The 14,277-nt window shown below is 40.4% G+C and overlaps 1 protein-coding gene across 1 annotated transcript; it reads right to left on the reverse strand.

Moving 5' to 3' along the window:
• Window positions 1–2,020: 2,020 nt before the first annotated feature.
• Window positions 2,021–7,304, reverse strand: LOC120286987 (receptor-like protein EIX1). Its single transcript, XM_039299611.1, has 5 exons — window positions 7,001–7,304; window positions 6,030–6,211; window positions 3,549–3,785; window positions 3,436–3,491; window positions 2,021–3,038 (listed from the first exon to the last, which is right to left on the reverse strand). The coding sequence occupies exons 1-5, from the start codon at window positions 7,302–7,304 to the stop codon at window positions 2,021–2,023; spliced, it is 1,797 nt and encodes a 598-aa protein (XP_039155545.1).
• Window positions 7,305–14,277: the final 6,973 nt, after the last annotated feature.

A 14,277-nucleotide genomic window follows, 5' to 3' on the forward strand; every position in this document is an offset into this window, starting at 1 on the left:
GGATCAATTGATGAGGTGGAGAAGAGGCCATTCTTCGTTCTTTATGCGCTTCTCAATCTCCTCTTCAACTGGCTCCCTTCTCCGCAACAATCGCGTAGCCCGTGTCTATTTTATGATCCACAAAGTCGAAGCACGAGCTTCTCCAATTCTTCTTGAACACCAAATCTCCTGGCAACAGCTCCCCAAAGCCCAGTCGCAAACCCGACCATTATAACTGTAGAACATCACCGTCCTCCATCTGTATCTTCTTCAGAATGAGCGATTTTCGTCGCCTCGCCACTAAGGTAATTCTTTTGTACAGCATCTCCGCAGCGGAGGATTGTCGGCATGGACCGAAGGATCATGCAGGGTCTGCCTTATGTTCCCTCTCGGAATTGGCCTCGTGGAGTTGTCGTGCAACAAATAGAGTTTGCTTATGCTTTGTGGGACTGATCTTGACAGGTGATTATTCGAAAGATCAAGAGATTCAGATTAAATTTATATCTCCAATCTGAGTTTAAATGCCTCCATAGAGAAGGTCGTCCGATAAGTTTAAGCCTCGCAATACTGAGAACAAAGTAAGCTCTCCAGGGATTGACCCAATCAATTTGTCGGTCGAGAGAAGAAAAAATATATATCACCGTAAGCTGTAGATCAAGCGTAGGGTAGTCAAAGTCAAACCCTTTCATAATCTGCTCCACATGCTCTTAATTTCATGACCCTTGCCCAACATTTCAATTGAAAGACTGGAAAGGAAGTTGCACGTTTCTTTCGATTGATCTGGCTGCATTTCTTTTGGATAAATGCAAATTCTAACAGGATTTCAATACTGCCTAATTCAGCCACTACTCAAGTCGTCGACATGGATTTTAAGTATGAATTCATATTCCTTTTACATAGTACGTCTACGGGATGTTTAGACGAAGAAATGACGAATTACATGAGGAAACAAATAAAATGTGGCAGAAAAATTAATGAACTCCCCCGACCATCTCTGTCGGGTCGAAAGAACAGGCTCTTAAATCTTTCTGTTGATATCAATTGTTTGTCGAAGGATGATGCAACGGTAGGAAAATCATTGTCCGTACATGCATTACAATATGCGTTCTCGCGTAGAAGAGACTGGCGAACAATCCCTTGATGATTGAGCTAATAACTTGAAAGTAAAATGGATATTCTCTGTGTGTGTAAATCAAGCAACTTCGAGGATTATACATGTTGATGTCATGGATTCTCAGATTGTTTTGGTGGACAATGGAGTTTATCGAGTCAATCGTACGGCATATTTTTTTTCTTGAAAAAAAGAAGAGAAAAAAGTGCAGTGTTTGCTGTGAGGTCATTCTCTGCTCCAGGAAAATGCTGACTTTTGACCTTTCATCAAATATCATTCAGCTGGTTATGTTCTCATTTCTAGCCTTGCCCATTGTAGTACGTCTACGGGATGTATAGAGAAGAATTTAGACCCCTTTCTAATTAAAGAGATCCAGAAATGATGAAGCTCGCAAGAGAAAAAGATGAAATGCGGTGCAAAATAGGGCGATATTCCATTGCGGTGAGTATCTCTATGTTATTGAATTGTAACAGCATTCATTCTTGGAAACTTACATTGATGAAAAGTGTACCTATATGCAGTCATTCGCCATTATGAGTTGAAAAAGAATTGATTTGATCACCTAATCTAGACTGCATGAGTTAGACCATGAAAAGGAGTACTCAAATGGCGACGAAATAAAAGGGAAGAGTTCACACAAGCACAGGAAGTTCCATGCACCCAAAATGAAGAACCAAAGACAGGGGATAGGGCGCGAGATTGCTCATTACTTAAGTGCTGCTGGGCTGTCTCAGTCTCTTCAATTTGGCTACCTTCACCACTGTAACCACATATGCCTTGTCTATTGCTTGATCCACAAAGTTGAAATATGCACATCTCCAATCCTTCTTGAAATGCAAAATTCCGAAAAAAGCCCCAAAACCCAATCGCAAACCCAAGCATTACGACCAATTAGAAGAACAACTTGAGCTTAGTCTCTTCACATGTATCTTAGGAGTGATATGTATTCGGTGCTTGAGGCGCCTCAACACTAGGGAATTTTCTTCTTAGAAGATCCCCGCAGAGTAGAGGATTGCCGGCATAGATGGAAGGGTCATCAAGGTTCTGGCTTTGATTGCCTTTCGAAATCTGCCCCGTGAAGTTGTTGTGCAAAAGGTTGAGGTGGCTTAAAAATGTTAGCACCAAAATGCCCTTTCGAATTGTTCCCAAGAGGTGATTGTTGGCAAGATCAAGAGACTCAAGTGACTTAATGTCTCCAATACCAATGGGAATGTCTCCAAAAAGAAGGTTGTGGGACAAGTTCAAACCATGTAATCCCGTGAGGAGAGTAAGTTCTTTGGGGATCGGCCCAATCAAGTTGTTGCTTGGGAGATCCAAATTGACCACAAGTTGCAAAACAGTTTTGGTGTATTCATCATATCTTCCCTTCATGATCTCAACCACATGCTCTCGATTCCAATTCAGATGAGATAGATTTTCTTTGGTGTATGCATTATATCTTCCCTTAATGATCTCAACCGCAGGCTCTTGATCCCAACCCAGATGAGATGGAATATCTTGATCGAAGTTTTTCATGCCACTGATATGGCCGAGACAAGGTGGGATGGTCCTAGTAAAATTGTTCACCGCCATATCCAGAATTTGCAATCCTGAAAGCGAGCAAAGCTGCGGAGGGATGTTATCAATAAAACTATTCTCCCGTAGCCTCACGATTTTCAAGAGAAAACATCTTCTGTTGAACCATGTCAGAATGCTTCGAGAGAAGTTATTCTCTCGAAGATCTAAAATTACTAGGCTTGTGCAATTACCCAAAGCCAGAGAAAGCTCCCCGTTGAGACGGTTCCCATTCAAGTGCAGGGTTGAAAGTTGATATAAGGATCCAATCGAGCTTGGGATAACTTCAAATAGCTTATTGAACGACAAAGTCAAGTGAGATAATCTAAAACCCTTCCAACAGTCAGGAATACTCCCGGATAGCTCATTACCACCGAGATTCAAATCGACAACTCTGACAAGTCACACCAACAGTCGGGAATACTCCCAGATAGCTCATTACCGCCAAGATTCAAATCAAACAACTCTGACATGTCACATAAGGATGATGGTATCGTGCCATTGAAACGATTATCATTGAGATACAGAGTATCTACATACATCTCCCCGATATGGGCAGGAAGAGGTCTAGAGATCAAGTTGGAGGAGAGATCTAAAATGTCATAGTGAGAAGATATGTTGGGCAAGGGTCCGGTAATTTGGTTGAACGAGAGATTTTTTTTTTTTTGAACGGAAACTACAATTAATTTATAGAAACATTACAACCAGCGTCCATTACATCCGAAATAAGTAGATCTAATAAGATAGGAGGGGGATAGGCGAGCCAAGACAAAGGTAAAGTCCCGCCCAACTGGGCCTTTGCAGCCCAATCCGTGACCGAGTTGGCCGTACGAGGAACAAACCTAATCTGCAGTCAAGAGAAATAGGGGAGAAGAGCAGCCGCTTCGTCAAACATGGACCGAACCTCCCATGGAATCTTCCGAGGATCTGCGACTGCTTCGACCATTGCAAGGCAGTCCGATTCCAAAATCAACGGATCGTTGGATTTGCCAAGTCGCCGGAGATGGTGTAGCGCCGAAAGGAGGCCAGAAACTTCAACCTGCAAAGCTGAGGTAGCAGTAACTCGAGAGGTATATCCATCCACCATTTCGCTCGTATGATTTCTGCAAATGTAAGCTATTGCTCCTCTGGTATCAGCAACCTGAAAAGCCCCATCAATATTGGCTTTCAGTACACCTGGATCAGGGGGTCGCCACAGAGAAGATGGAGCAGAAAGGTTGATTCCGGGGTTTAAAGCATTAAAGGAGGTAAGTTGGTTTATTCGTGCCGATTAAAACTGAGCTAATGCAGATTCGACCACAAAGGATGGATCGGGCTTCTGACGAGTAAAGATGAACCTGTTTCACGCCTTCCATGTTTGCCAGAGAAGTGCGGCGACAACGTCCATACCAAGTAACAGCTGTTTATTTCGAAATCTAGCTGCAAGCCAATCTGTCATGTGTTTTGCATTTGTTTGAAGAATACTAATAGCGATCTTAGGGTGAGACCAAACTGCTTTAGTCCAGGGGCATAGGAGAAAGAGATGCTCGATCGATTCAGGAACTTCCTGAGAACATAATATACATGTGGGGTCTGAACTGATATGTCTGTTAAAAAGATTGGCTTTGGTTGGGAGAGCATTATGACAAACGGACCAAAGGAAGAATCGGAGTTTAGGGACAGTTTTAAGATTCCATAATCTCTTCCAAATAGGCTCAGATGGCTGAATGGAAGATGATAAACTATGATATGCACTCTTAACATAATACTGACCCTGAGGAGTAGCTGTCCAAATTAACTTATCTTCAGTGCAAGTAGAACTAAGTGGAATATTAAGAACTTCTTTGGAAACCTGTTCTTCAAATAACTGATTAATGAGAGGACCATTCCACTGATTCAGACTCAGCAACATCAAATCTGCCACCAGTCGTGGCTCATTACTAGTTGCAGGTCCACCGAGAATTCATAGGTAGCCATCGATCTTCACGAATACTAATCTTTGTGCCATCCCCCACAGACCATTGTAGCTTTGGTAAAATGGAATCCCTCCCTAATAATAAGCTCTGCCATCCCCAGGAAGGGCGGTTACCTTTTGCTGCACTCCTAAAGTCTTGTGAGTGGAAATAGAGACCTTTGAAAAGCTTACTCCATAAGGATAAAGGAGATTTGATTAGTCTCCAGGCCTGTTTACCAAGCATCGTTTTATTAAAAGCTATTAGGTTGGTTGAATGAGAGATTGAACTGGCTGAATGTCATGTTGCCTAACAATTTTGGCAAAGCCCCAGAGATTGAAGCGGTGAAGAGAGAGATATCATCGACTTCCACTTGTGTCTGCATCCTTTGGGGAAATGTGCTTCCGACTTTACAGGAATCCATCCTAATGATTTTAAGTTGAAAATGGGGCATCCAGCTATGTTTTGCCTTAAAAGTCAAGTTGTCATTGTTACTGATATCCAAACACTGACCTGGACAGATTAGAAAAGTGGGTTTCCGAAATCGCTCCTCCCAAAGAATTGCCGAAAAGATGGAGAACCAAAAGTTGGGAAAGTTCTCCAAGACTATAGGGTATGGTGCTGCTCAAATGATTGTTGTAAAGACACAAGCCTTGTAAAGCCCGTAGTTGGCCTAACGATGATGGAATGGTCCTATTCAATTGATTGTCGGAAAGATCTACTGTTACCAAGTCTGGCAATGCTCCAATGATTTAAGGAATTGGACCCGGGAAGAAGTTGTAGCTAAGCCACAAAATTCTAGGAGTGTAAAGTGCACCAACCAGTTTGGCAAAGAACCTCTAAGAAAATTACTATCCAGGGTTAGACACACTAGGTTGTTATCTATGAATCCTGACGAAATCCCCTGGGATGTCGAAATATCGTCTCCAATTAGGTTAGAACCCAATCGCAATGATTTGAGGTCCTTCTTGCTCTTCAAGAATGAGAACAAGCCTCCTTCTATGCTGAGAAAATGGTTTTCCTCAAGATTGACATCAACAAGGCTTGTGAACTTGTCAAACCATGCGGGAATCGAAGAGTCAAGAGAGTTCCATGAGAGATTGAGATGCTGGAGAGAAGTCATGTTATGGGATATAACATTCGCGATGGTACCTTTGAGGAAACTATATGAAAGATCAAGGTATTGAAGATGAACAAGGCCTGGAAACTTGTCAAACCACGTGGGGATTGAAGAGTTGAGAGAGTTCAATGAAAGATCAAGGTGCTGGAGAGAAGTCATGTTATGGAATATATCATTTGGGATGGGACCTCCGAGTCTATTTTTTTGAAAGATCAAGGGATTGAAGATGAACTAGAGAAGTGGAGTTGGCCAAGCGAATAGAAGAAAGATGAAAATTGTGAAGACCGCAAGCTGATATGCCCAAATATGATAAAGATGGGAGAGTACTGATTACCTGCATTAGGTCTCTTGCTTTAGCAATCTTTAAGCCATTAATGTCGAGGTAATTTAGTGATTGAAGATAAGAAACCCATTGGGTATCATCAATGACCAAATCTCCATTATCATCATGAAGATCAAGGACTTGCAACTCGGTGAAGTTTCCCAATTGTTGAGGAACCGTTCCATGAAAGTTACCTAATGACAAATCAAGGTACCTCAATTGTTTCATCAAACTGAGGAATTTGTGTACTCTCCCATGCTCAAAATAGATCCCACTTAAGTCCAAGTAAGTCAAGCATCTCAAGTTGAGTAAAGAAGAGTTCCACTTACCAAACATGGAGAAATTATGTTCTATGGGACTAACAATACAACCATTTTTGTCTCTTGTAGTATGGGGTATAAGTTGGAGCTCAACGACATGACCATACAATGTGATTCTTGTTGACACCTAAATTTTGACGATTTTAAAGAAATAAAATTTGCATAGCATAAAAAAAGGGGGAAATAAGGGAAGGATCAATATGATTTGGTTATGAATGGAATGTGGAAATTCTGATTAACCATCATTGTTTCGGTGAATATTTAATTCATAGTAAATATGGAAGCAAATTCTCAATCAAAGAAATCGAGATGAATAAAAAGTAAAGAGTTTGATAAAAGGGAAGGAATCGAAATATCCAAGGAAAAATCAAATCGATTGCAAGATTTTGCTCCAATTTACATGAATTAAGGCAACGAAAAGGAAGCTCGAAAATTGCCATAAAAGAGGGTGGTCGGGATCACTATAAAAGGAGACCAAAAATTTTCGAGCAGAGGAGGAAGCGATTTTCGAAAAAATTAAGAGAATTGGTGCGAAGAGGGAATTCGTGCAAGAAAAAAAAAGGAAAAGGAAACCCCCTTGTCATCAAAAAGGGCCAGGACGTGAGAGGAGAGAAAAAAAAAATAGAAAAAGAAGAAAATCGGTCTTCTTCTTCACGAGCTCGCCTCCGCCGTGTTCTTTTGGTCCACCCCGCGTCGGTGCTGCGCCGCCACCGCCGACCCGAACCCCGAAGCCCGCTCGCTGCGCCACTGCGAGCACCGTCGCCGCGCCTGGCCGCCGATGCAGCAACCCCTCAACGCCGCTGCCGCTGCCGCGTGCCTTCGACGCCCACCGCCGCGCCTCTGCACCGCGACCAGCTGCTGCCCGGCCCGAGCCCGACTCAGGCGAAGCCCGCCGTTCCGACCTTGCCGAGCGCCACCCGCCACGCACCCCGCCCGACGCCCTCTCCACCGGAGCCCGTGCCGCCATTGCTCGCTTCCGCTCGGCGCCCGACAGCCAGCCTCGCGCCCACGCCGCTGCTGCAAACCTCACCCGCGTCTACAACCCGCGCCTAGCAACTCGGTGGACCACCCCCACTCGGCCGACGCCACCGCACTAGCATTTCTGTCCGCTCATCACTCTTGCTACGCCTCGAGTGCCCGACGCCCGCACCAGCGGCCCGTGCGTCTGCGCCGCACCTCACCCGCCGTCCTCCGCAGGTCGTTGATCCCCGCGCGGCTCGCGACTCGCCGCCGCTTGAGATCCCGCCGCCGGAGCCCGACGCCGCCGCGCTTCCGCCCGCCCTCCGCCGTGCTCCACCCCTCACCGATCGGCGCCGTTGCTCCCTCTTTCCAAGTCCCCTTTAGGTGGCTTTTGTTATTTGTATTTTTTTAATCTATTTTATGCTATTTTAGTTTATTTTTTAAATTTCAATATTATTGTACGGGGATGTGATTTTCATTTTATGCATATTGTAGGCATTATCCACGGGGATTTTGCCCGGAATTATTGTGATTACTAATTTGATCCGAGAGACATCGGATCATTTTTTTAATTATTTTAATTTTTGGGTTGTAAATCATTATAATTATTAATTTGATCCGTAAGGCTTCGGTCAGATTTTTAATTATTTTAACCTCTTTGTTGTGATAATTAGAGTTTAAATAATCGTTAATTTGACCTGTGAGACAACAAGTTATTTTTTCGATTATTTTAATCATTTATTTTTGTTGATAGTTTAGATTTAATATTTATTTAATAATTAAATAAAAAAAAATCAAAATCAAAATCAAAATTCTGCATGAGCATATAAGTTTAGTGAATCAAACATGTAGTTTAGTAAATTAGAACTTTTTTTAGGATTACATTTTTAGGGTCACACTTTTGTAAGTTAGGGTTTGACCTAAATTAATTTTTTTAGATAATGATCGCACATTTTAATTATCTCATTTTTCAAAAAATAGTTTTCTAAGATAGGATATGGTTTAAGTCAAATTAATCCCTAGAATAAATTAGAAAATTATCCTCTTTTAGATAGTTAATTAGGGTTTTTATTAATTCTGAAAAATACAAAAAAATATGAGATGCATATTAAGTAGTTTGCATAATAGGATCATTTGATTAGAATTTATTTACTAGTAAAATTAGTTCATAAAGGTGCATATTAACTAGTTTGCATAATAGAATCATTTAATTAGAAATTTTAGTAATTTATGTTAAAATTAATCACCGATTTGTAAAAAAAAATTTGAAAATTAAAAAAAAAATGGTACCGAAAGGGCATTAGAAAATTATAGTGTAACCAAGTCCCCGGGTTCGTAGGAGTAATTTTACTTAGAAAATTATAGTGTAACCAAGTCCCCGGGTTCGTAGGAGTAATTTTACTTAGGTGTCTAATCGACTTACCATAAACCGATTAGTGGTGACTCTTAGTTAATAACCTCTTGCATATTTAAAAATTTAGACTTAAGTCGCGAATTGGTATGGGTTTGGGAGAGCCCGAGCTAAGTTTAAAAACTTAGTAGTTCATTAACCTAGTTTTAGGTGGTGCACCCGAAATTTAGGTTGCGACAAGAAGAAAGCAAGCGATATGGGTCTGAGAGGCCTTGTCTAAGCTAGAGTAGAGCCTCTCTTTCTTGCTCTATGCAAATGGATGTTAAATTTATGCAAAAGCATACACATGACTTATCTATAAGAAGCAATAGGGTTATTAGTGCAAGCACCTGAGAACAATAACTCCCCATGAGAAATAAGGAAGAGAATAAATCTATGTTTTAGTGAGTGGGTTTGAAGGTTCTATAATCAAATCTAGATCACTTATATAGCAAGGTAGGGAGAGATTTTACTTGAGAACACGTGTCTCCCAATGCTCGATACGGACCACCTTAAGTCTTCTGGGTCCATGTCATTAATCATACAAGGTCGTTTCTCCATCTACATGTGTGACTATCAATATGCCATCTGATTCACGTTATATTTTTATTCAGTTACTGACTTTGAAATAAATGTCGCTCCCAAAGATAGCAACCTAGTTGACCAAATGAACATTGAAAACACCACAATTTTATTACCTTGGTAAAAGAGATCCAAGAGAAAGTCTATAACTTGAGCTAGTTTATGGCTTATTTTGACTCATATTTATTCAAAAGTTTAAATCATTGAGTTATAACCTACTAAGTATTATCAATTGTTTCTTTGAGCTCTACAATTTCATTGCGAGACTTTTTCCTTTTCACATCTCTCATAAACATCTATCACAAATAGAATTTATAACCGGATGTATGGGTGACTTCTCAACAAATAAGATATTTTACACACTTATGGTGTATGTGCCGTGTGAAAGACGGACACATGCATCCAGCATATCCAATAAGTTCAGGGAATCTAATCTTCACCTTGATTTTCAATTGCAATTGAAAGTTTGCATGTTTCTTTCAATTAAGGTTTGTGAGACTGAAAATCCAGGAATGATTCCAAGCAACTGCTAAAATCAACTTCCCTTAGTCATGTCACCGTGGAAAACCCGCAAGACCCGCAAGCAACAAGTCTAAGTCTGGAGGTCCATGTCTTATTCGATCTTACTGTTCTACAAATGTCCCAGTCAAGCAATTAATCTCCCAAAACCAAGTACAAGATTGACAAAAATCAAGTCCTCAACTATCAACCACCAGTCTGAGCATCTTCCGCCGTTCAAGCCAAAACCCTTGCCTGTCTTTATGCTCTCCACCACTTTGCTGGTCAACCTCATCTGAAACTGACACTGGAGTTTGACTATTCAACTTTGGTGGGTTGTTTGAAAGATTCTTCCCCGTCCTTGGAATGTTGAGCCACTTATCACCGAATGTATTGGCCTCTTGAATCACCGAATGTATTGGCCTCTTGACCCTTTTTGAGAGTCTAGAATTGGCCATTTGCCCCCATAACTCAAATAGATTAGCAGACTCGGTTGTAAAGACCTCTAGATATAATCCTTCCTTAAACTGGGTTTCTAATTCCCCTCCCCCTTTTTGGGAGATCCTGTGTTTTGATGCCCCTTACTCTTGTAGGTGGCTCCGGTTTACAAGATCCTAATTGTGCTGAAAATTGTCAGAAAGTTCCAAACGGACCAAGCAACACCAGAACAAACGGCAGGAACAAAAGCAAGGCAGCAAATATTAACGAGATGTATACCTAATTCTGCTATTACCCAACAAACCCATCACGGATTTTAATAGTATAAACTCTTATTTCTTCTACACTACACATCTATGGGATGTGTATAGATAAAGAAAGGACGAAAATTTACAAGAGAAAAATAAAATAACCAGTCAATCCCTAAGTGTCTTTTTTTGGGAAAATTACTAAAGAAAAATCATAAATTTATTGCCGTCAATTTAGTCATAAATTTTTAATTTGGCCAATTTAGTTATAAATTTTAATTTGGCCAATTTAGTCATAAACTATTTGACAATTTGCTAATATAATCCATTCAACCAATTTTGGTCGGAAATTGCTGACGTACGCAAATGGCCCTACAAGGCCTTATCGGCATTGACGTGGACAAGTTTTGCAATTTTTTTTATATTTTTTATATTTTAATTCTTAATTCCTTTTTTTTTTTTTTGCAGCTAGGGTGAGCATAGTTTCGGGGTAGAACTATGAACCAATGTTCCAAGGTAGGTAGGGTAGGTTCTAGGTTCCAAAAAATTGAGGAGGGATTCCAATAGGTAGGCTCCAGTGGAACTTGTAGCAAGTCTTTATGTTTTTCTTATTCTATGTGTTTGCACAATTCTACGGTATTGTATGACATCTAATGATATGTGTGTAATGTGAAACCACTAGTTTAAACTTCAATTTCCAGCGATATCCATGATTGAGACTTTTACTTTGTTAATGTTCGTAATTTTTGTGTGTTTAAAAATGAGTTGTGGTCAATGGATTGTAATAGCAAATAATAGTCATTAGAGATGATGATTCACTACAATTATTCAATTAAGAATACATGTGAAACTTGTGACAGGGGAGATTCTAGGTTCCAGGGTATGCGGGGTAGGTCCTAAGTTTGAAAAAAATGATAATTAGTTTTAATGGATAGATTTTATGTTCTAAGTGGAACTTGGACCAACCTTGGAATTGCTCACCCCTAGTTGTAGTCGGTGAGGGCCTAGTGACTTTCGTTGGCCACTAGGTGATGGCTTGCAAACCCTTGCTAGTTGCTAGAATGGGTTGCGGCCCTCGCCTAGCCCTCTCTAGGCATTGGGGACTAGCCATCGCTTGAGACTGGCTACCGGCGAAAAGGAAAGAAAAAAATAAAATAGAGAAAAAAGAAAAGGAAAAAAATTAGAAAAAGTTTTAAAAATTATTTGCAGTACCGTTATCTTTGCGTTTGGGTCAGCATTTCTAAAGAGCTTTCAAAGATTTACATTGGACTCAAAACCCTTACAAATGCTAAACTAAACGCAATAATACTCCTAGTAAAATACATGTGTTGTAAAATTTAGATTAAGTAAAAAATAAAGTCTATCTAAATACATCCTAAATCTGAATTGCTAAAACTAGGTCTCTCATGGTTCGCATCAGTCTTACGATTTAGATTTATTTTAACTGATGTATTACGTTCACTGGGCAATCTCTAAAGAGCGACGCCTAAATTTCCGAGTCCCAATGATGCTGTAAATGTAACTGTTGAAAGAAGGCATCATAGCATTTAAGAAAAGTGGAGACAGGTTCCCATGGCACGATGGTTCATATCATATCTCCCGTGGAGTATCGAATTTCTCCTTTTCGCATTTTAAAAAAGTGGGGACAGGTTCCCATGGCACGATGGTTCATATCATATCTCCCGTGGAATATCGAATTTCTCCTTTTCGCATTAAAGAAAAGTGGAGACAGGTTCCCGTGGCACGATGGTTCATATCATATCTCCTGTGGAGAATCGAATTTTTCCTTTTCAATGCACCCCCCCCCAAAAAAAAAAAAAAAAAATACCCCGCATCTCCTTTTTAATTTGTTAGTAAGACCCCATAACCTATATTCTCTCTTTCTTGAATAGAACGATAGAGAATTCAGCTTGTTGCTTAGGTCTTTCCATGCATAAATATCCTCATACTATAGGAGCCCTCTATTGCACAGGTTTTAGACAAATTTCCAATTTACTAGTAGTGTCCAAAAGAGATTCATATGATACAAGTTAATTATGCTCAATTAGAAAAATTTCAAATAAAAGCATGAAGTACTCTTATTTTCTCAAATAAAGGCAAAAAATGAATCTTGCTTCAAATAAGGGCATGAAGTGGACAAATCGTATCAAATAAAGGTCTGAAATGGATTTTGTTTCATATAAGGGTTTGAAGTAGCCATATTAGTCTCAAAAAATGGTCTAATCTCATCAACTGAAGGGCATTATAGTCTTTTAATTGTTTAAATTTGTTTCCTTTTTTCCTTTTTCTTTTTTCTTTTCTCTTCTTCCCTCCGGTGGCCTTAGGCAAGGGCTACCCTCACTTGGGCGACTAGGCTTAGACTAGGTGAGCTCGCTCAACACCAGCAAGGGTAACCCTCTCCCTCGCCAGCCTAAGCGAGGGTCGCCCCTCACCGGATTTGGCGAGGAACAGGTGAGGACTAGATCAAGTAAGGGTCACCCTCGCTTAGATCAAGCGAGCGTTGCCCTCGCTTGAGTCTGGCAACCTTCGCCATGGCCAGGCGGAGGGAAGAAGAGAAAAGAAAAAAGAAAAAGGAAAGGGAAAATGAGAGAAAACAAATGGAAAGAAAACAAATAAAAAATTTAAAATAATACACTTAGAATTTTTCTTACTAAAATACCTCTTCTTTGATGGCCAGAATAGTCATCGGCTAGCCAAAAGTCCTCATTTGAAATGATTTGGCCACTACAAACCCTTATTTGAGACGATTTAGCTACTTCAAATCTTTATTTAAAATAATGTTCACTTCAGGTCATTATTTTAAAAACAAGAGCATTGCAGGCTCTTAATTGGAATTTTCCCTACTCAATCCCCCATTAATTCTATTTCTTTTATTTTATTTTCTTTTTTCCATTGTTCATCTCCTAGAAGGGCTAGTGAGGGTCACTAGGGCTTATAGGCCCAAATTAAAATAAAATTGCGAAAATCTGAATCGTCAAAAAGTTTAGGACAAAATTTGTTAAATTGAAAAGTTTAGGATTGAATTGAGTGTCGTATGATAGGTTTATGACTTGTTGGATAATTTCCCTTATTTTTTTGTCCTTCATCAGTTCTCATGGTTTCGATGAATTCAAAGAGACAAATCAATCAAGAAGTCAAATCTCACATGGCTTGATGACGGGGGATATGAGTTCAAAATATGTCTCGACTTTGATACGAGCTAATCATACTCAGTACCCCTTTAATTCTACTTTCAGTAGAATAAATAAAACTTACTGAGAATAAGGGGAAAAAAACTTTTTAATCTTGCCCAATTTTTTATTTTTTTTTTTTTTTTTTTCTATGTATCGTTATTGCTTTTTTTCCCTAATAGGGAAAAGTGTTAAAAAGTCATGCCAGTTTAGTCCTAAACATTTTTTTTTTGTGTCAATTTAGTCCTAAACATTTTTACTTTATGCCGATTCAATCCTTTCCAGACCAATTTTAACTGGATTTTGCTGAAATGCCAGTCGGCCGATGTGGCCCGATCGATGCGACGTTGACAACTTTTAATAATATTCAATATTTTTCTTTTTCTTTTTTCCTTTTCCTCCTACCGGTCGCCAAACCTTGGTGATTGGCCAAAGGGGACGGTCGGCAAGGTCGACCTTGCCGTACCTCGCTAGCCATTAGCGAGCCTCGCCGGCCACCTCGCCGGGCCGCGAGGCCGCCTTAAGGTTACCCAGTCTCAAGGGCGGCCTTCCGCTGGATCCGACGAGGGCCAAGCCTCGCCAGCGCCAACTAGGCCACAATTCAACGAGGGCGAACCTCGCGGCTTGGGCGATGCTGGCGAGGCTTGACCCTCA

This window comes from Eucalyptus grandis, chromosome 8 (assembly GCF_016545825.1).
Source record: "Eucalyptus grandis isolate ANBG69807.140 chromosome 8, ASM1654582v1, whole genome shotgun sequence".
Classification (NCBI taxonomy): Eukaryota; Viridiplantae; Streptophyta; class Magnoliopsida; order Myrtales; family Myrtaceae; genus Eucalyptus; species Eucalyptus grandis.

Coding starts and splice junctions, on each gene's coding strand:
- LOC120286987 (XM_039299611.1), bottom strand. CDS start 7,304: ATGGCGGCACGGGCTCCGGTGGAGAGGGCGTCGGGCGGGGTGCGTGGC. Junction 6,212..7,000: donor ACCAAAAGAACACGGCGGAG/GCGAGCTCGTGA, acceptor ATTTGTCATTAG/GTAACTTTCATGGAACGGTT. Junction 3,786..6,029: donor AAGCAAGAGACCTAATGCAG/GTAATCAGTACT, acceptor GGGGCTTTTCAG/GTTGCTGATACCAGAGGAGC.